The following is a 22,000-nucleotide window of genomic DNA, read 5'->3' as shown; positions in this document are numbered from 1 at the left end:
TATCCACACTGTTGCCACCACACAGTGAAAGTGGCAGTAAGGTGAGGGGCAGATATCAATGGCCAAGTCCAATCACCCCTGTGATATGTAGCCTACTTTATTGTGGGCTCTTCAGGGCTTATGCCAAAACCCAGATTGCATCTGTCCTCTGGTATGGTGCAGTCTGCCTTTGTGGCCTTCTCTCCAGCACAAAAAGCACTCTTTCTGTCAGCACAAGCAATGGAGCAGGGTTGAGGGAAGGAAAGCAGTGGTGCAGTAGGAAGAGTGAGCAAGGAGATACCCTATTCAGCACCAGGGGAGGAGAAAAGGAAGAGGTGGTGTCATAATCTCTGTGTTAATAGATGGAGACTATGTTAGTAATTGGCTGTTTTAACCCTTCATTTTTCCAGTCCCCCTCTGCTGAACAAAGTCCCCTCTCCTTTTTCCAGTGCCCTGTGGGTAGGCACATGGGTTTCCATCTTTTCATCTTCAAAGCAAGCAAATGAAGGTTTATCAGAACTTTTAACTTCTTAAAAACTTCTAATCAGGCTCTTACTTGGCTTCTCTCATCCTCAAGTAAATTAAAAATTGTAGTGGGAGTATGCTACAGGCCACCTGATCAGGAAGACCAAGCAGATGAACTTCACTAAGCAGATGGCTTCGCTAAGGGCACATCATACCTGACAAATCTGTCGGCCTTCTACAACAGGATTTTAGCACCGGTGGATAGGGGAAGAGCAACAGATGTCAACTGTTTGGATTGGTGCAACACATTTGACATTGTCCCCCATGATACCTCTATGATGTCTCTAATCTGGAGAGACGTGGATTTGATGGATGGACCATTTGGTGAGTAAGGAACTGGCAGGATGGTTGCACTCAAAGTGTTGCGGTCAATGGTGTAGTGTCCATGTGGAAAGCAGTAATGAATGGTGTTCCTCAGAGGTCGGTAGTGGGTCCAGTGCTGTTTAACATCTTTGTGTTCAGCTCTGGGGCCCCCAGGACAAGAAGGACACAGGCATACTAGAACAAGTTCAGAGGAGGGCCACAAAGATGATCAATGAGCTGGAGCAGCTCTCCTACAAAGACAGGCTGAGAGTACCTAAAGGGGGCCTGCAAGAAGGCAGAAAAGGGACGCTGTCAGGGAGTGTAGTGAAAGGGCAAGGGGGGATGGCTTTAAGCTAAAAGAGGGTGGATTTACATGAGCTTTTTGGAATAAACTCTTTATTCAGGGGGTGAAAAAGCAATGGCACAGGTTGCCCAGAGAAGCTGTGAGTGCCCCATCCCTGGAGGTGTTCAAGGCCAGGCTGGATGGGGCTTTGGGTAACCTGGTCTGGTGGGAGGTGTCCCTGCCCATGGCAGGGGGGTTGGAACTGGATGATCATTAAGGGCCGTTCCAACCCAAACCATTCTACAATTTTATGACTATAAATTAAAAGTATTTGAACTGTACCCCTCAAAACTCAACAAACACCTGAATAACCTTCAGCTATCAAAGGTTACATTTTCCTTGAGAACGTCTGCTTATCAGCCCCAACTGTTGGTGTTGAGATGCATGTTCTACAAAGATGATTCCAAAGCTTTAATGTTCCTTTAGGGCTGAAACTCCCTGTGGGCTTCAGACTGCCCAAGAAACTAATAAGCAATCTGTGTGATTTTCATGTGTTTTAAACCTATATTTTAATGTATGATTTTACTGAGCAGAGGGGCTCTCAGGAGCCCCAGCCCGTCAGGCGGGGCTGCAGCCGGGGCTGGAAGGCCAGCCTCCCCGCCCCCCACCCCCCCCGCCCGCTCCCGCTCCCCGGCGGAATCCAGTCCGGGTATTTCCTTCTCCACGGCGCCGCGCCGCGTTTTCTGCCCGCTCCGCACCTGCCGCTGCCCTGCAGGCAGGCTGCCCGCGGGACCCGGAGTGGGATCTTCGGGACGGGACGGGACAGGACAGGACAGGACGGGGCGGGACGAGGTGGGCAGGGGAGCGGGGTCCCCTCGTCGGGGCCCGCTGGGTCAGGGGAGCGGCGCTGCGAAGTGCATGGGTCTTCTGCTGGAACAAAGCTGCGAGATTCCAGCCTGGTGTTATTTTTTTTTTCCTTTTTTTTTTTTTTTTTTTTTTTTTTCCTTACTTCTTGTATGTTCTTTATCTGCGCGTGGGGTTCGGTTTAATCGGGCGGGCTGGGATGCATCTCAAAGGGAAGAAAGGCGAATCTGCTTGAGATCGTCTTCTGAGGCTGATGCTTCGACCCACCTGTAAGTTTTTGTTTATTTTTATACCAGCCGGTTGCAAAGAAGCAAGTTAATAAGCAGTCAAGTTGGACATGTCCTGCTGATGTGAAGCTGAATGTTTGAAGCCTAATCTAATGCAAGGTTTAGGAAAACGCAAATTACAGGATTTGTTGTCAGTATAGCATGTTGAACTAACTTAATGTGTTGTTTTAATGCATCTCTGTAGTAGAGCAAGCATATATGCTGCTATAATTCTAATGCTAGAATTCTAATCTTTTATATATATATATATTTATTTTTATTGCAGTTTAATCAAAGGTTTCCCTTTTCCTCCAAAGAATTCCTTAGGTTGAGATTGAAAACATCCAAAGCTCGGTTTCAGTATTTGGGTGGGGGCACTTGCTGCAGCTTGTTAACAAAGCCATTATACTGCAAATGGCATTGTGCCCTCCAACACTATTCCTGAATTACGTCTGTGCCTGCATGAAATAATAAAAAATGTTGGTAGTGCACAGTTTGCTTTAGGCCAGCTGGAAACGTTCAGTTTACGCCATCTAATGAGATGCAAAGGTTGTCACAGAGTTAGTGTTTGCATGTTGTCTGCTCCTGTTCTTCCATCATCCTTCCACACACCCAGCTCTGTGTCTTTTTTGTCAAAATGCCTATGCCACCTATTGTCATTAACTCCCGAGTAAGGCTGTGGATGAGCAAATCGTAGGAACTGCAAAGATAGGCACACTGAGGATGCCTGATGTAATATTCTGCATCTGTTCTGAAACGCAGTAAGGGTCTGCTTAAGCTGTACATGTTATACCTGAGATTGACAGGAGTGGAAAAGGAAGTATGCTTCTTTACTGGTTCTCATAGAAAGGAATTTGTTGAGCTTTTTTTCCCAACAGTATCAAGCCACACCTATTTCTTTCATCTCCAGTGTATTTGTAGAACCTGGGGAGAGTTTTTAGTTCCCAGATCATGGTATAATGCTTTTACATTTCATTCTTTATGGACCTGTGGCTTCCACTGCCTAGAGGTGGGGAGGGGCTTCTGCCCAGACACCCGAAGTGAAGTAGGCTTCTCTTCAGCCAGTCTGAGAACTCACCTAACCTTTCGGTCTACCCAAATTACTATACAGGAGCAACCTGTAATGGTGGAGGTCTGCAGTGCTTTGCAGAATACAAGAAGTTGGCAAATCCTATTAATTCAGCAGGCTGCAACCTTAAAATTAGCTGAAAGAGATCATTTGTCACAGAGTAAATAATACAGCAGTGGAAGTAACTGGCATGGGATGTTGTGGAGGCCAGAAAAATTAATGGCTTCCACAAGCATTGGACACATTCATGGAAGACAGTTCTGCCAGAAGCTAAATATAAAAGGCAAGATGCGACCTTCATCTCAGAAATGTTTGTAAGAATCTGAAAAAGTATACCCAGGGAGGATCATTTTCCATGTTCCATGTTGTTATACTACTTTTGAATCATCTACTATCAGTCACTTTATTTGAAGAAAGAACAATGAACTAGGTAACTCATTGATCTGATCTAATGTAGCTGTTACATTTTTATGATAATTTGACATGATAATTTGACATTGTCACTGAATAGCAGCAGTTTTCAGATGTTTATTTATTGCACAGAAGTGTGTTCCAGCAGAGGAAATACAAGAGTATTCACATATGTATGCATGCATGTAACAAAGAAAAGAAGCAAAAGCCTTCAGTATTTCTTAGATCAACCCCATCTCTGACTTCGAGACATAATAGACTGTTCAAATATAAATTACTCAGCTTCAAGTTGTGAAGCATACAATACTGAAAAAAATAGATAAGAGAAATTGCTGTTAAAAAGAATCAATTTCATTTCTTTCCTGCACTGTCCTAGCATATTTTTTCAATTGTTAAAATAGATGGTGTCTTTCAGTAGTACATATAGATTGTTACTGTCTATACAAAAAGTGGATGCTTCGATCCAAGAAAAAATTGATTCAAAATGAGGAAATAAACAGGGAATCAAAATGTTGGAAGAAAAAAAAAAAAAAGACCTACTAAGTTACAGTATTTATTTCCTTGCTGGCATCCTGCTTTTCATTTTCTTGCCATTTAATGCTTTGATAACTGAAACAGATTTCCACTGCATGGACAGATCATTGCTTGACCATGATGAATATCTCCTGAAAAATATCAGTTCTCCAGAAGTTTTTATTTATATCCTACATTGGATTGAAACACGATATTGTAAATGTAATAGTCACAGATTTCTATTAAATAAATAAGAAAAAAATGTGTGGGACTGATGAAGTTTTCTTTTGGTGATACTAATGTCCTTACTAATGTCATTTCATGACAAACAGATTGCAGGTCCTTGTTTTTCAGATAAACCTTCTGTACTCTTAAATTTTTTGTTTGTTTGTTTGTTTTTCTTTTTAATATGAAGCATACATGGTATAAGAATACAAATGTTTTTTATTGAAAAAAACATATTCCAGTTTTAGATTCATAAATGAATCTTCTTCAGATGGTTATTCTTGCTCTTCCTCCCTCTACAAAAGTGAGATATTAAGATAAGAAAGAGAGGAGAGAGGTGGGAGGCAAGAGCGGGAATTTCAGCCTACCCACTCTGATGACATTGCAATTTTATTAAGATATTTGAAGCTGGTTGTATGGAATACAAAGCTTGGTCTGAGTGCATTTGCAAAAAGTCATAGATGTGTACCAGTTAAAACTACCAAATAATAAACAGACTGAAGTTACAGTATTTTAATACACTTTTAACAAATACACAACATAACTATATTCACTGGAGTTGGGCCAAGACACATCACATTTGACTCCACACTGCAAGACTATTGTTTGATTATTTATTTATTTGCTTATTTCCTGGCCTCAAAGGCATTTGCTGACTTACGATACAGTTAGCCTCAATAAGACATAAAAACGTATTTAAACAAAACATATACACTAAATTGGGTATTTCTTTTACATAGTAATGCTACCTTTATGTATTGGTTTTACATTCTTCTTTAATGCTTATGGAAGATTCTGTCTAAATTAGATATCATTGACTTAAAGTATAATGGATTTATAAATTCTGCTGAAATCCTTTGTACCAACCAATCCTGAGAGTCATTTTTCTGTGATAAAAACTTCTGGGTTTTGATATTAATATCTCTGATGATAAAATTTCCTCAGTTACTTTATCAGTCATACTGTGGGTTTTTTATGACATTTTAGCAATGTAATTTCTTCTTCCCCCATCATCCACTTACTCTCTTGCTATTTAGAGCCTGTCTGCAGAGAAAAGTAGATCAAAATGAAATTCCTTGTTGAGGATAAAACAACCTGGTTGCTATCTTTCTGCTGCCCTCCACTCATGATCCCATTACTCCTGCATCACATGAAGAGGATAGAGTACAGGGTAGAGAAAAAAATATTGTTCTTGAAGCTAATTGTGAGATACTTATGCAGTTTTACCTTGGAACTGCTGGTTTCTGCAGCTTGGGTTAAGCTTTATATTGAGCACTTTGCTTGTCAGTCAAAAGATTTCTAGTAGCCCTCAGGAGGGTTTGCAGCTGAAGTACTATTGCAGGCTGAAGTACAGCATTACTGCTCAATATTAGCATCCTGTTCTGTCAGTACAGGCTATCGTCTATTTTTTTTTAATTATTTTTTTATTTTTAGCTTTCCATACATATGGGATTCCCACTCCAAAGAACAAGCTGAGCTTTTTACCTCTCATACAGAAGGAGAAAAATTAGTCATCTAGAGGAGAAATAAAATGCTACACAAAAATATGTAATGACTATATACACCATTGGTTATAAAGGGTAATGCATGGAGAAGTCCCTCTTCGCCTACAACGCCTGTGGGTTTTGGTCCCACTGTCACAGTGGGACACAGGAGGACTATTACCTCCCACTGAGTTTCTGACGCTACCTGAACTCAAGAGGTCTCTGTTGAATGGAAACATTTGAAGGTATCATTCTTTGACATCAAAAGGATCTCCAGAAACATGCAATTTCTTCTCTTTTGCCTTGATTTTGCATACTTCCAGTTTCTGTTTTATGAATGGAAATGCACTGTACAAATTATGCTTCCATCAGTAATATTTCCAAAGTCATAAGAAGTTTGTGGTGTTTGTTTTTTGTTGTTTTGTTTTGTATTTTTTAAAAAGACATTTCATTTTATTTTCAAATTTAAAACCAATACCCATACCTTCTTTACTGAGATCTCAAAACATTTGAAGTATCTAAAGAACTGCCATCCCAATTAGATATTAGGGAAAATTCTCTTAAGTCCTTCTAAGAGAGTAAGGGAGAGTTTGAGGTGAATATCTGAAGTGACTGTCTTAAGATTATACAGCAAATCAGTACCATTTGTTCCCTTGAAAGACTGGCATTCTGTGTTGGCCTTAGTTGTTGTTTGTTTTGTTTGTTTAATTCATTTTTCATCAAAAGGTAGTGCATATAACCATTATCGGCTCCATAAGGAATTTTAAAATGGAAAATTCCAGGAAACCATACATACAATATACAATCTTGAAACATTCAGTAACTATACCACAGGTGCAGAATAGCAGACAAAAAATCCAACATGTTCTTAAAAACTCTTTATTACTGACTTTGTGAAACTGTTCTGACAAATAATGACTTGGTTTCATAGCCCTCTTTACAGTACCTTTTTTTTTTCTTTCACTGAAGAACTGCAGTCCAGCAGTAGTCTTAATTATTTCTGTAATAATGGAACTTTGATTGGTGTATGTTTCAGATCAGTGATTTACCATCTCCACTATGCAGTGACCTTAAAGCCGTAATTCTTCTGCCCACAACTCTGTTTTGGAACTGCTCCAGAGCCATCGAGCGGCACAGCTTCCAGGCCTATTTTGCCTCTCTCATGTTATGTGTTTTTTCACCTGGTTCAGTCATTTCCAGTGTGTGCTGAAAGTACCATTTTATAAGGAAATGGCCTTTGTTTCGCCAACATCAGTGAAGCTGCTATTGCAACTGAAACTTGCTCTGAGCTGTTGCAGTTTTCATAAGCAATTTTTCTCTTGCATGCACCTTGGATAAGACCATTTATTAAGTGTCAGACAGCAAGTGAAAGCACTATATGCTTACTGCACAACACTATTGGCTGGCACAGTAGTTTCTGGCAGAGTGCTTCATACATCACAAATAATATCTTCTCCATATTCAATGCATGATCAGTGAATTTGTCAGTTTAGACATAAATTGTATAAACAAAATTGTTCCATACAAGCTATAATTTCTTACAAAATGAAACCTGAAACATTACAATAAGTAACATAAATAAAATTGTAAAGAAAAAAAAAAGTTAATATAACCAAGGAAGAACCACATCAAACAACAGAGCCACTGCAGGCAGTACCTGTCAGGTCTGCAAAGCAGTCAGGGGTACACTTGTCTGAAGGGATCTGACTGAGGGATCTGATCAGGGGTCCAGGTGTGATATGTGCCAGAAGAGGGGGTGACAGAACAGCAGTCTGAGCCTCACAGGGGCTGGAGGTTATGCTGCAGCCCCTCGTGGTGTTTAGTGCATCCCTGCAGGCTCCTGGGCAGCCTGAACATATTAGCGTGAAGGAAGGAGCGTTCCTGTGGGTAGGCATCTGGGTACCACTGGGTTGCTGCAGACCAATGGACTGAAAAAGCATGTCTGCTATGTGGGATTTAAAATTTGCTAACGAGCAGGTGGTAGCCATTTGCAATTGTGTCCTGTGAAGCTCAAGACCCTGTTCTCAGGGGTCGCTAACCCTTTTGCTGTCCCCAGCACCCCTGTAACAAGTTCTCTGTAACAAAGCATCTTACCCTGCTTGGTATGTACATGCAGAGAGCAGCATGCCCTTTCAGAGTGCAGAGAGCCCTCTTTCAAGTTATGGACAAAAATAAGGTTCCTGCTGCTTTATACTTGGTTTGTATCAATTACTGTATTTTAACTGAGAGATTGAAATTAAAACCAAAGGAATTCTGAGGGTAAGTCTTTAGAGCAGTCTTTGCTTCATACTGTAGGTGTTTAGCATATCTGATACCACACAAGGTATCCACAGTTAAGTGGCATCAGTATGCTTTTTTTTATAGATATCACTGATCTTAAGACAGAGAAAATAAAACAGCCAGTAAGCAAACAGGTGCTTGAGCTTCACACTGGAGGACATTCAATAGAAGAGCTTGGTGATGTATCAGAACATAGTTTTCCCTTTGTCTGGTGTTATCCACCTTGCTGGGTGTACAGTAGTTGTTCCTGATGTGGACTTTTTCACCCTGTGATTTCAGTCTTGTGGATATATGATGTCCCAGATAGGTTCTCCCTTAATTGCATGCTATATGTGATTCAAGCCAATTTATTTATTCTCTCTCTCTCTCTCTCTCTGTCTCACCATGACAGTTCTCAAGTATCAGCATGTGCCAGGGTTCGATGTTGCATTAAACCACTCCATTTAGTCATCAAATACTGCAAATAAGAGAAAACGATTTAGTAATCTCAGTACACTGTGACTTCTTGAAATCAATAGCTTCCTTTCAGTGGAGTTTAAACTGCACTCCATTATGTGGAGCCTGATGCAGTAACACAGAGATGCTTAAGATGCCTACTGGGCTGCTCTTTCTGCAGTGGGTAATGTAACAAGATATCTTTTTGAGTATAGAGGACAAGAGAATACATGGCGCTTTAGAAAAATCTATTGCTAAGGTTGACCCAAAAACAATTAGTGGTTCATTTAATTGAATCAACAATTCACCTGTGCAGTCTATTATAATATTACATAGAGATAATTTAGGCTCATTTTAGTAGAGCTAGCTGAAGGGTTATAGAGATTTATAATGGATTACCTCTGTCTGTCTGCTGAGTGGATGCTTAATCTTAAGCGAAATAGGAAAGCATTCTGGTAGTTCAGCCAGAAATACCACTCTATGTCAAAGCTGTGCTTCTCCTGCTATTGATATGGTTACTCTATTTCCAGCATTGTTATTTTGTTGTGTTTCTCAGCATAAATAGGTTGTTGTCCTAAATCCAAATGGCTGTTGTTTTTTTTTTTTCACCATTTTCTAAGCAAAACCCAAATGGTGTCTTGTTTAAAATGTGGAAGAAATAGTCCTTGGGCTGAGGGATCTTTAGTTGGGCTGGTGAGACTCTTGTTTAAAAGGCACCTTCTGCCACAATCAAATCCAGTATATCGTGTTTTTCTCGTCCCTGCCCCACTATGGGGTACATTGGGCAGAGTTTTCCCATTGTCAAATAAGAAAGAAGTAGATGGCTATAACGTTTACTGAGAGCTTTGCCATGCTAGAAGTATGCTTAGGTATGCCCTCTTTCTGCTGTGAAGAGTATCACTAGAAAACTCTAAGGGATTTCATAACAGGTTATTTGTTAGGTACATCGTTGTACGTATCTATGAACTTCAAGTACTTCAAGTTCTGTTACATTTCCTTCCTAATGGAAGGTAATTCACCATGAATAGATATGTGGATCCTCTCTGTGTGTATTGAACACTGTGCAAGATTTAGAATTTTTTATAACTGTATTGATCTGCATTTCAGAGTCCTCTAAAAAGAAAGAAAAAAAAAAAAAAAAAGAATACTGATCAGCTAGTATAGAAGAGACATTCAGGACTAAAAACAGTTTTTGTAAGGTTGCAATGAGGGTGCATCTCTCTTCCATCATGGCTGTACCTCTCTTCCCTCCCTCTTTCCAGGGTCAGTGTAACACAGTCCAAGGCCATCTTTCCCCATATAAAGTGGCTGTAATGGTATGGCACAGTGCTGTCCTGGATCATATTTCTTTGTGCTGCAGAGCCTTGTGAATCATTCCAGGATCCTCGCATGGGGAATTTTAGGTATATAGAAAGCATTTCTGTTTGTTTATCAAAAACCTGCTCAAGGTGGTAGGACCAAACTTTTTTAGATTTTGTTTTGTTTTGTTTTGTTTGTTTATTTGTTTCCTGCTAAATCAGGCTGTTATTTTTTCTGCAGTCTTTCTAATTGATGCTAGAAATGTATAAAAAATAAATGCTAGAATTAAACAGAGCTGCCCCCCTTCAGCACTGCTATAGCTTGTTTTATTAGAGTTGCTATGGCACTTTGAGCAACTCTATAAATCTTTCACTGGTAGACATAGAAAGTAGAAAGGGGAGGGAGACTGTAGGCAAAAACTATATTTGCCATGTGTCTGCTCCTGTAAGTGGATTCTGTCATCATGTGCATGCTAACCGGGTAAACTTCAGTGATAATCTGAACCAAACTGTTTGTCTCATAATAATGCCAAGGCGGGAGCAACAACTCTGCATCTCAAGGTACTGTAGTAAGGACAAAAAAGGTTTAAAAAACAGGTAGCCTCACAACACTGAATAGTATTGCTATATGCTACTTACACATTTTTGACTTTTGCACATTTTTTCCTCCATACAATACATTTTTGCTTGTTTTCCTGTAGATTCATGGAATAATAAATTTCAACTTTACTACCTTGTGTCACCAGCATGCTTAAAAATAGATTTTCTTTTCATCTTTTCACCTAGGTAGAAAAGAGCTTCTTCAGTAGTAGCACATAATTTTCATCTGAGAAATAATATTATTTTCATCACAATGTGGTATGTTTCTGGCACAGCTGTTGAAAATAAGCCCTGAAATCAAAAGCAATAACAGGATTAAACTCCAGAATCTTTTTGCCATTAAAGAAATAACAAAATATAAATAACAAGTAATTGATGTTAAGCATACATTCAGTGAATGATAGCACACAGGATGTGGCAGCAGCTGTGAGTTGTTTAAGTATATATACTGTGTAGTAGTTACGTACATCTAAATGGTGATTAATCTGTGTAGGTAGTGATCATGTGAATATTCAGTGTTAAGTATTTGTATGCTATAGTGCATCTGTGTTAGAATAGGTTTGCCTGAATTGTCTCTGTTTATCATGGCCTTCATCTCAAATCAGCAGGTTATATGGTTAAAGGAGCGAATGATTGAAAACAGATAAAGTTTAAAAAGGCTGATAAATGGTATTTTTAGAAGTCTTTTATTACAGAAATGCTTGTGGGTGAGGTGCCAGCAGCAGATAGCTGTGTTAGACCTGAAAGCAATAATATTAATATCACCAATTGCTAATAGTAATACTATATGCTACAATATTAATTTATACAACATTGTTTGCTGAAAATTAGATCAATGGAAAGTGGTTGCATTGTACATTTCCCTTTAAATAATATGACTGTCATCTTTTTTGCTCTCCCCTTTGTTATAGGGAGAAAATTTAATTTTAGTCATGACAACAAAGACATATTTCATTATATAATCATTACACTCTCCAGGGATGGGTTTACAGCAGGCTCAAATACACAAGGAGGCAAAGTATAATGGCCTAACATCAGAATATCTGTGTGCAGAGCCCCATGGGACATGCATGGAGGAGCATGTTCACATTTACAGAACTCAATCCATCTTGTTTTAGCGCTAATGTGATGTGAGCCGATTGTAAATTTACACTGGGTGACTTACACAACTGTCATTTGTGAAATGTTTTAAACAAAAATGCAGGTCTTTAGTAAGGTGCCTCGTTAGGTTTTTGATTGTTGTTATTTCTTTAATTCTTTCAGGATCTAGTATCCTATTTACTAGTATCCTATTTATTCACAAAGTATAGAGAAGAATGGTGCTGAAGCTCCTAAAGTAGTGCAATCATATTTATGAATTTTTACTCTTGTCATTCAGGATTGTAAATGGGAGGCTATTAACACTGCTGTATGTTCCACAGGCTCTGTAAATAAACTGTTACTGACATCAGTTTCAGTGTTTATGATTTCCTAATGGTTCCTTAGATTATAAGGATTACTCAAAATTATAACCATTCACTGCATATACCAGGAATATTTTATTGAAATAAGAGAGCAAATATTGTGGTCAGGTATGAATCCTGTCTGAGTTATACCAACTTTCAGACAATGTGACTATTAAATATGGAAAATCTGTGTATATGTATGAGTTTTCTTACTTAGTATAAAATTTTTGAAGAAGATGATGTTTAATTGTTCAGTCAGGCAACTTTCTTAAAGGAGGGCTGCGTGAAAGACTCACGTGGAATATAATGATGTTAATGAATCTAAGCTAGTCTCTAGATGAGTCCCGAGCATGTTTCCACTTTGTCACAGTTAACAGCCACTGCTCACTGACAGTTTGTGAAACATGGATGAAAAATTGATACAGGCTGGATAAGCACTAGCAGAGAGAGGAAGCTGTTCTCAAATGAGAATGGAAAGGGAAAATGGGAGGGTTAGAACAAATCAGTTCTTGTACTGTGGATCATATAAGGAGCTAATGCTAGTAATCATCAGATTATGTGACTTCCTTTTGTGTCCTGATGCTAGGTGAGGACTTAAATGTTGCATGTTTATCATTCTGAGTTGGTTGCCACAACAGAAAAGGTACAATTTAATTTTGTGTGAAAATCAAGCAGTTGTTTTAAGTGTGCTCAGGATTTGTCCATCTTTCAGCAACCTTTCCCCACTTCACATTTATTATGTAAATCCCTCAAAAAGCTTGGCTTGAAATACTCTAGTTTATCACTCGAAACTCCTTGTACATAGCTCTTATGCAAAACCCTTAGTACTCATAGAAATAGCACAGTCACATATGGAGCTTTTAGAATGCCCAGTCAGCAGCCCAGACCTCATTGCCTGGAGCATGTAATTGATGTTCATTTGGTTAGAGCTGAACACAGACCAAAAGGTTTGTAATGCATTTTCTAACAACTTTTTTTTTTTTTTTGTAGTAAAACTCAAACCCAGATGTGCTTCACTTCCAGCTCTTCCCCCATCTCTTAGGATAAAACTGTTGCACTTTTTTTCCTCACACCTTTCTCAGGAGAACCATCTCCTGTCTCAGCTCTGTTTTCCTTTCTTTTTTTATGACACAATCTTGCGATTTATATACATCATCTTTTTTCTAGAAACCCCATTCTTCAAACCCTGAACATTATTCCTATCTGAAAAGGATGCTTTTGAGCAGCCTGGGGCTGGTTCTTAGTCTCTCTCCCTGGAGTATTGTGTTGCTTTGCTCAACTCAGTATGAGTTTTTCCATTGACTTCAAGGGCCAGACTTTAACACCCCTCCCTGCCAACTCAGGGAATAGAAACCTGGTGAAGGGGAATTTGAAGAATCTCAAGGGCTCTGTAGAAATACTCTTTGGTACAGTGCAAACATGATGCTGCCATGTTCCTTTTTCATGTACTCTATGCTACCATGGAGGAAATTAAGCTGAATTTTTCACTGCAATGTAAATTTTACATGGGATACTGCAGTGAGGTTTTGGTGTGCTAATATTCTCTTTGATACAGCTGGATGAGTGCCAGTTTTGTTTCCACATTGTTGTACTGGACTGAGTGACTTCAGCTACCGCAACAGGTCCTGCTAGAAATGAACCAGCTGCAAGTGGCCCGCTGATTCTTTGGTTGTTAGGACGTGTGCTGTGTGTTAGCTGGTATTTCAGAAGTGAGGAAATTCAGGTTTAGGGAGTGGCATCTGTTTCAACTAGCCTGTGGTCTGCTCATGAAGCCCAGCTACCAGCTTGCAAGCTAGCTGACAGCCACCATGTGCAAAATGTCTGACTTATAATATCTCTCCACTGGCAGGGGAAGGCACAGGAGCACACGCATAGCTCCTCAGCAGGAGAGCATGGGGAATTTGCCATCTCCATGTTTTGGAGCCTGTCTCTTTACAGTTGTGCCCAGCGACAGGATGAGAAGTAATGGGCACAATTGAAGCATAGGAGGTTCTGGCTGAATATGAGGGGGCACTTTTTTACTGTGAGGATATAATTTTAATGATAGCATAACAGTGAAACCAAGCCACATCAAGGCCTGAAGGTTTCCTACTTTAATCTGTAATGAAATAGAAAGAAATAGAAAGGGTCTGAAATGTTCTCAGCCTGCTGAAACAGAGAGTTCTAAGCTGAGCTTTGGGAACTGAGTGTTAAGACTGTGATTTCTAAAACAGTGATTTGTTTTATTTTTCTTGATTTCCTATAGAAATTGGGAAGATTGACCAAGATATATATAAATACAACACACCAGGATTCACTGGCTGCCTATCAAGGGTACAGTTCAACCAGATTGCTCCACTAAAAGCAGCTTTGAGACCTACCAACGCCTCTTCTCACGTCCACATTCAAGGGGAACTGGTGGAATCCAACTGCGGAGCATCTCCACTGACAATCCCACCAATGTCGGCCGCAACTGACCCATGGCACTTAGATTCAGGTAAGGTGGGCTTCATTCCACATTAACTCAGCTGGGCAGTTGAGAGAAAGAAATACATTCACCCTCCTCTGTAAGAAAAAGTGGCATAGAGCAGGCGTAATGTATACATGATTAGAGGGCAATACTCGTAGTAGGAAATGCAAAACTGGAATGACAGAGATCACTTCTAAATTCTAAGTTGCAGAATATTTTCTTTGTCTTTTTTTTACTCATGGTTACATTTGTGAAGGAACATTACAGCGTTTTGGTAAGTGGGAGTGGTTATCAGTTTCATTCTTTCTAGTACCTCTAGATTAGAGTTCAGTAATGCAGATTAGTGTCCTGTGTTCATTATGCATTTGTATTTTACATGTATTCATAATATATGTGCCACCTCTACATTTTTAATAGGTTGAACAAAACTTCAGTTTCTGGTTTGTACTGCTTTTCATCCTGTATGTTGCGTTCTTAATTATAAGTCGAAGAGCCTGAACTCAAAACACTACAGAAAATTTTAGATATAATCAGAGTTATAACACTGAAGTATTCAGCTTTACTTTTATTTTCTGTAAGTCTTACACTGTTTGATTCTTGAGTTTTGCACTTACTGCTATAATAGCACTTTGTAGTATTGGATACATAGTAAGCAGGACATTGCTAGTATAGATAAATAATGCATGGTAGAATTTCTTCTGCTGAATTGCTAATAAGTGAGTATATTGTAGTCAGCATCATACAAAAAAAAAAAAAAAGTAAATCTAATTTTAGACATAAATGTGTTTATAAAGTACTGATTTGTTTTCTGAAATGTCTGCTTTCCTTAGGCTATGTTTAATGGAAAATCCCATTAGTCATGACTGCATTCTTCTCATGCTGGAAATGCTGGAAAGCCAAAACAATTTGCTGATCCCAGCAATCTTATCCTGCTTTATGACTGGCAGTCTTTGAAAGTGTACATTATAACTTACATTAGAGGGTTTTTTTGCTTATTTTTTCTTGCTGCATGGGTGTCATTTTTTTAAAAAAATCTGCTCCCTTTAAATTGATATTCAAGGGTACATTGCCACTTGTCTCATGTTTTGGCCTCATTTATACAGGTGTAAATTAGAACGCATCTGAGCAAGCTGACGGCTTGATAGTGGTTGCCTTTTCTGTTTGGGGATCCATCTAGCTGTCAGTTTTGATGTGAGAGAAGACAGGTTCCTGTCTTCCTTAGAAGCATGTGCCAAGGTCATATCTTTGTCATTTTTTTTCTCAAAATCTCAAGCAATTCTTTGTAGCCTTTCTTTTCAGCTCTTCTTCAATAGAGAAGTAGGGCAGAGCTTTCTAAGGAGAGGGAGATATTCTGGGTCTGAGGGTGCCAAACACAGATATAGGCAGTATCGTACTCTAAAACCTTTCATTCCCTCCATACTACCACACCTTCGTAAGACTTCATTGCATCTCTTCGCCATTTGTAACATGCAATCTCCTACTTGATTTTTTTCATCACAAATCTTAGTAGTCCATTTATTCTCTGAAATCATTAGGTCAATTTCTATGTGAAAGTTATGTTCTGTGCTTCTGTTTCTGTAAGAGCACGTTACTTGGAAGATACCTCATTGACTCATGTCTTTAAAAAATGTGCCATAAACTTCATGAGGATGAATTGCTGCAGTGAGTCTTACACAGCTTATGTGGTTTGGTTGTTAATTTTGGTTGGTTTCTTTTTCTTACAGATAATTTGACTGCAAGCTAGTAAAATATTGTCTGGATTTACTCAGCATAGCTGAACTGTTCCTAATAGCTCCTGGTGTTAAAAAAGAGAAGGTTCTGTTTGCCCTTGTCGTGTGCTGCTATGCTTGACCTTGTATTCATTTGGTGTTGAAACCTTTGCTGAGTCAATTCAGCTTTGATCTGACAGATTAAAAATTTATACATCTCTTCTTGATTAGTTGCAGTACTCAAGTCATGTAGCCATCATGAAGGATATCAGGGACCATGCAGTATGGAGTTAGCTTGGCTCAAGTGGTCTGTTAACTTCAGTCCAGTAAAAAAAAAAAAAAAATCTCATTGCAATAGTGGGATTTGACTGTTTCAGTTTTGGGCATCCAGAATATGATGGCCAGCCTTCACTTGTGGTGATGAGAAGTTTCAGTAAAACTGGGATCCAGGGATTCCTCCTCTTGTCCCCTCCAGTGTTCAGCAGCAATAAATGGAAAATATCATATTGCTTTAAAGACTGCTTGTAAAGAACTGCCGTACAGTAAAGAACACAACGATGTCAGGTCAGTTATGGTGTGTTATGGGAGTGGTGTTTCACTGGGGCAGGAGTGAAAGGACATTCAGCTGTGTATGAACAATTCCAGATGTTCGCTTTTGGTGAAATACCTGTGATACAAAGAAGAGGTATCACAGCAACTCATTTAGTGATGTCAGATAAGAACAACTCAGGCTTTGTAAAATTATCTCTGGTGGTCTGACACAGCTGGCTCTGTTTCAGCTTCAGGAAAAATATATACTGTAGATTGCATTAAGTTAGACATAGATGATGGTGTCTGGTAAATTAAATTGTTTGTTTACAGTGTCACTTTGCATTAGCAAATTGGCAGTTCGCACTATTTATTTATTTTTTTTATGTTTCACAGTACCTGCCAGAAAGCTTTTAAAGAGTTTTACAGTTTTTGTGAATTTATTCCTTCACTAAACTGGCTGAAGGGGCAAAAGGAAAAACCTGTTTGGAGACTCGCAGAAACACTTGTGGTGCTAGAGCAAAAGCCACAAGATGTTCGCACTCACTCTGACACAAAGCAAAGAGCATGCATTTGAAAGCAGCATGTCATCCATTTAATTTTAAATAGATCTTAATAAAACATAAGAGTTGAGACACAGGTGATTAGTAGTGAAAATAAAATGAGAAAAATTATTTGGCAAGTATTAAATGGTATAGATGGTATGGGTCTTATTTGGTGATACAAATATTTGGTGCACTTATCCTGATTCATGTTTTGAATTAAGCGTGAATTTATACCTTTGCTTGTCAAATACCATGAAATAGAACTTTGAACATTGAAACACATTGAAGAAGAGAGCCAAAGATATGTGTCTAAATAGGACAGGTACCCCCAAAGGCAAATACGATGATTCTTTCACCTCTAAACTGCAATAATAGATCAGACCTTATGGATAGTTACTAGATGCCAAGCAGGTTCTGCCTGACGGATGACCTACATGAAATATTTGCCTTAAACTCTTTTATGTACTTACCACATGGACACCTCCTGCTAGCTGCAAAACACTGTGGATGCCCTAACATAAAGGGGGGAAATCGTAAAGACACATATCAGTCACTTACAATTGACCCTTAGAGTTAAGTTTTTGTCAATAGGAAAGCTTATTGATTTGCTCCCCAGACAAATGGGCCATGCAGCCTCTAGATTTACTGTTTTGCACTTTCTATTAGTCTTGAATTCACATATATTTCAAATTTACATTAGTTCTTTTATTTATTTTTGTTATTGTTGCAAAAATGCCACTTTCCTCCCTCCCCACTCCTGGCTGGCATTTTGCCATCCTACCACAACATTATCATAAACTATTATCATGTTCAGCTTGTATTTCTATAATACATAGCCTTTTCCTGTTGCTATGGTGATCCGTTCTTGGTGGTGATGAAGTGCAGAAATTCAACAAGTCATTCTTTTCTACAATGTGACTTTGGTGATTTAAAACGTGATTTTGGTGGTTTAAAAAAAAAAAAAGACAAAAATCGAAACCAAGCAGGTCATCAAAATAGTTCCTTTCCTGTGTTTTCCTCCTATCTGTATTATCTCAGTTCATGTGAGACAATTGAATTTGCCTTGGTTACATCAAAAGGAGTGTAGGAAGTAGGCAAAAAAGAGTTTGATCAATGACCACATTATATAAAATATGTCCACCTGTGCATATTGTCTAAAGACCTGCCTGTCTGGCGTGTATTTCAAAACAAACGTTAAAATAGTATTTCTTTAATTATATTAGCATTCATTTTAATATCTATTACTGTAGCATATGTTAAAAAGTTAGTAAATTTTATGTTTTTTAGTATCTCTCAATTAAGATTAGCTAAGGTATATGTCACTGATATATGACACTTTGCTCTGTCTAGGGAAGCAACAAAAGCCACAAATGATTTTTGTATTTTTGTAATAAATAAACTCCCAGTCCTAAAAAGCCTTGTACACAAAATTGGAAGATTCATATTACTGGGGTGGGGTTGTTCAGTTTGTGGGTATTTTTGCAGAACATAAAAGTACATTGCACAACACAAATGTTCTGCAATGTACTAATGAAGTTTCACTTCCAAACTTTTCTTCTTTATATAAAAGATACTGCAAACCTCCTACATGTATGTACCTCTCCATTTTAGGTAAAAGGTGTTCCAACTTGCCAAGCTACCTTATTTCAATTTTTTATTTTTTTTTTAAGTATGAAATACCAGAAAAGATGGGATACATAGAAGAGTTTACAGACCATACTTTGGCACCTCTAAGCTGCCATCATACTACGTGGCTGCGAGGTGCATTTATTCTCTTGGTATAAACAAAATAGCAGCTAGAGTATTTAATATAGGGTTTAATTAAACCCACATTGGCTTCAGCATCATTTTAAAAATTAAATTGAGCAGGATTGAATCTGCAGTGTTTTTTCAAGACGTCTGATTTTTTTTCTGACAACGGATTTAAACCCTAAAAGCTCTTCACTGTTTTTGTAGAAGGTGAAAGGCCTTGCCTTTTAAGAATTAACAGCTTGACATCAAGAAAAGAATTAACAGCTGCTTTGAAATGTATATTAAGCATGTCTGGCAAAACCATTGTATGAAGGCATGCACTGTTGTCATTAAGATCAAAATGGCTGCCTGATGATTAACTCCCTTTTTGTTACAAATTCATCCTTCTTCCTTTAACAAGTGGTGACAGGAGAAGAGTAGGAGGTCTGAATGCAGGCCATATGATCCATGCTTAGGATCCATGCATAGGCAAACGGATTATCTTTCATCAGCAAAAGATAACAGGCATTTTCTGGGCTAAGATAAAGTGTCACTGGTGATACTGGTGACAGTGCTGAAGGTCACCCTCCCGTTCCAGGCATCATTAGTTAGGTCCCCATGCTGTGCTCTGACCACTAGGTGCCCATGTGTCAGAGGGCACCATGATGATTTTTGAGGAGAAGCTGTGTCAGAAATGCACTGGTATGGATGTGACTACAAAGATGGGAAATAACTCTTGCCTTTGTCAATGAGTTCACAGTGGGAAGAAAGGACAAAAGTGTTACTTGCTGGGGCAGGAGGCAATTCAGACCTCAAAACTGTTTTAGATTATGGACACGTGAACAAAAGGGTCTTTTCCTGGCTGTGGGCATTGATGGAGTATTGATAGCACATCCTGAGCTTAATGTCTTGTATGCATCAGTGAATTCAACAGCAGAAGGAATAAAATCAATGGTAATGTGAATCAGCACTCATTCTCTCCTCCAAGGACAACAGGAGAGCAGATTCCTGTCTCTGTGCTTCCTGCAAGGGGCAAGCAAGTGGGGAGGAGAAGGGGATGACAGAAAACAGAGGCGCATCGCTTTTGTTTGTGATGTGGCCTTACACATCTAAACTCTATGTGCTAGCAAAATTAGAAATGGATGTGAAGGCAGTTGCTAGAATAAAATGATGCTCTTCTTTTCTCAAGCATAGCATACAGGACTAGTTATCTGTACTGTGATCAGAGAATGATGCCAGATTCTGTGTCATAAATGAGGTCTCAACTCAATCTTAATTTTGTAATATTTATAAAACAAATATTTCTAAAAGGTATAAAAGGCAAGTAAACAGCACTGGGTGTGCGGGGAGTCTACGCTCCACCAACACGCACACACGAACATCAAACATTCTACATATACAGAACATTGCTTTTACATACTAAACCCAAGTATGCCTATACATACGTACAATCCGGAAAGGTAACAAACAATCCTTTAAGTTCCATAACTTACTAAAATCGAGACACCTATACGTATTCACGATCAGAAAAGGTAACAAACAATCCTTTAAGTTCCATGACTTAACAGTCTCCATTTTCCATTCCTTTTCTTGATTACCAGCAAGTCTCCATTTTCCGTTCCTTTTGAATAATATGTCTCACTTTAAGTTGTCAAGCAACTCGGTCTTCAGGCCTTATGTATCCCGTTCTTCCCAGATCGAAGAAAAGCATATCCATCTCCTTTTCAAGGCCAATAGGCCTGGGTCAAAAGGCACGTTCAGGTCAGCAGGGGGCGTAACAGCAAAAGCCTTCGATGGCTGTAGCAGCAGAGGGGCCCATGGCGTAGCAGTCGGATCAGTAAAGCAGCCCGCAGCTCCCTCACTGTCTGGCAAACCACACGTTTCTGACTGTAGTCCCACATGGCTCTTCAAGGCCTCAGAGACTGCTCGCCAGGTGCCGAGCAATCCCACTGCAACCTTGTCGTTTCTAGTTACAGAGTCCCACACCTTGACCTCAATTTGGTCCCATATTTCAGGATCATAAACTGTCCGATTGTTAAGAAGGAGAATAATCTGTAAGGTTACCAGGACAGTCTTTGTTCCTAAGGACGTATGATTCCCCATAATGCGCAACTGCTTACCAGCAAAGGGCAGCTGTGTGCACAGGTCCGCTTCTCTCAGCTCGAGCTTCTCTCCAGCTCCGGTGCGCCTGTTTCCAGCGACTTTCTGTACGAGCTTCTCTGAGTGGTTTGCTGAGTCTGGCAGAACCGATCTTCATGAAGCGGTCAGTCCTGGTCTCCATTCTGCCAGCCTGTTCCTCTTCACTTCTTTTTCCTGTTTTTTTATTGATATAACTTCATCGTGTTGCCTTTTTTATCTTGAGGGCAGGCTCCCCTCTTATACCCTTCTCTCCACAGCAGTTCTTTTCAAAACAACTTTTCATTGGTCAAACAACTTTGAATGTAACAACAGCAAACACACAGAAACATCCATGCCTTAACGGCTGGAGAACAAGAAACCAGCTGGAGAACAAGAAACAGGAGACTGCATGGAGTCTCCTGAATCACCCTTCTTTGTTCCCTTCTAAACTCTTTTATATTCCTGATGGCCTCGTCGTTAAGAGTCTAATGTTATCTCAACCACGGGGCTTTCCAACCCCCATGGCCACATTCCCAAATCTCCCCCTTCTTTATTAATATCAACCATTTTATCGACACGAATTACCACTCCATATATAACATCTCTTTGAAATTTTCAATGATTAAAGGTGTTGTTGTTTTTTAATTAACATAGCCAGCATGTAAACATTGGGAGGCTCTTTGTCTGCCAGTAAGCTGGTTTTATATTTATACTTCCTATACAAGAGATGGAAGAAGCATTTGCAATCTTCTCTGGAAACAGATTTTTCCTCTGTCAGATTTCAGTACATTTCTGTAACCACATTTTCTCTGCAAAGAATGACCAACATTCATCCCCAGTTCTCCCTGTATATTATCTCAGAAGTCCGTGGCCTTTACCAGATTTGTTTACAAACAGTAAGGTGTCATTTTTTCAGACAGCCAGGGATTAAGTCTAGCAG

At 39.2% G+C, this 22,000-nt stretch overlaps 1 protein-coding gene across 1 annotated transcript in view; it reads left to right on the top strand.

The window, feature by feature from the left end:
• CNTNAP2 (contactin associated protein 2) overlaps nucleotides 1–22,000 on the top strand; it is a 1,138,684-nt gene that overhangs the window by 1,096,127 nt on the left and 20,557 nt on the right. Inside the window, exon 23 of the mRNA XM_084507662.1 lies at nucleotides 14,226–14,456. Within this exon, the coding sequence (XP_084363788.1) occupies nucleotides 14,226–14,456 (231 nt within the window). The remainder of the gene's footprint in view (nucleotides 1–14,225; nucleotides 14,457–22,000) is intronic.

This window comes from Aythya ferina (assembly GCF_964211825.1).
Source record: "Aythya ferina genome assembly, chromosome: 2".
Taxonomy (NCBI): Eukaryota; Metazoa; Chordata; class Aves; order Anseriformes; family Anatidae; genus Aythya; species Aythya ferina.
This window is presented reverse-complemented; position numbering and strand designations above follow the sequence as displayed.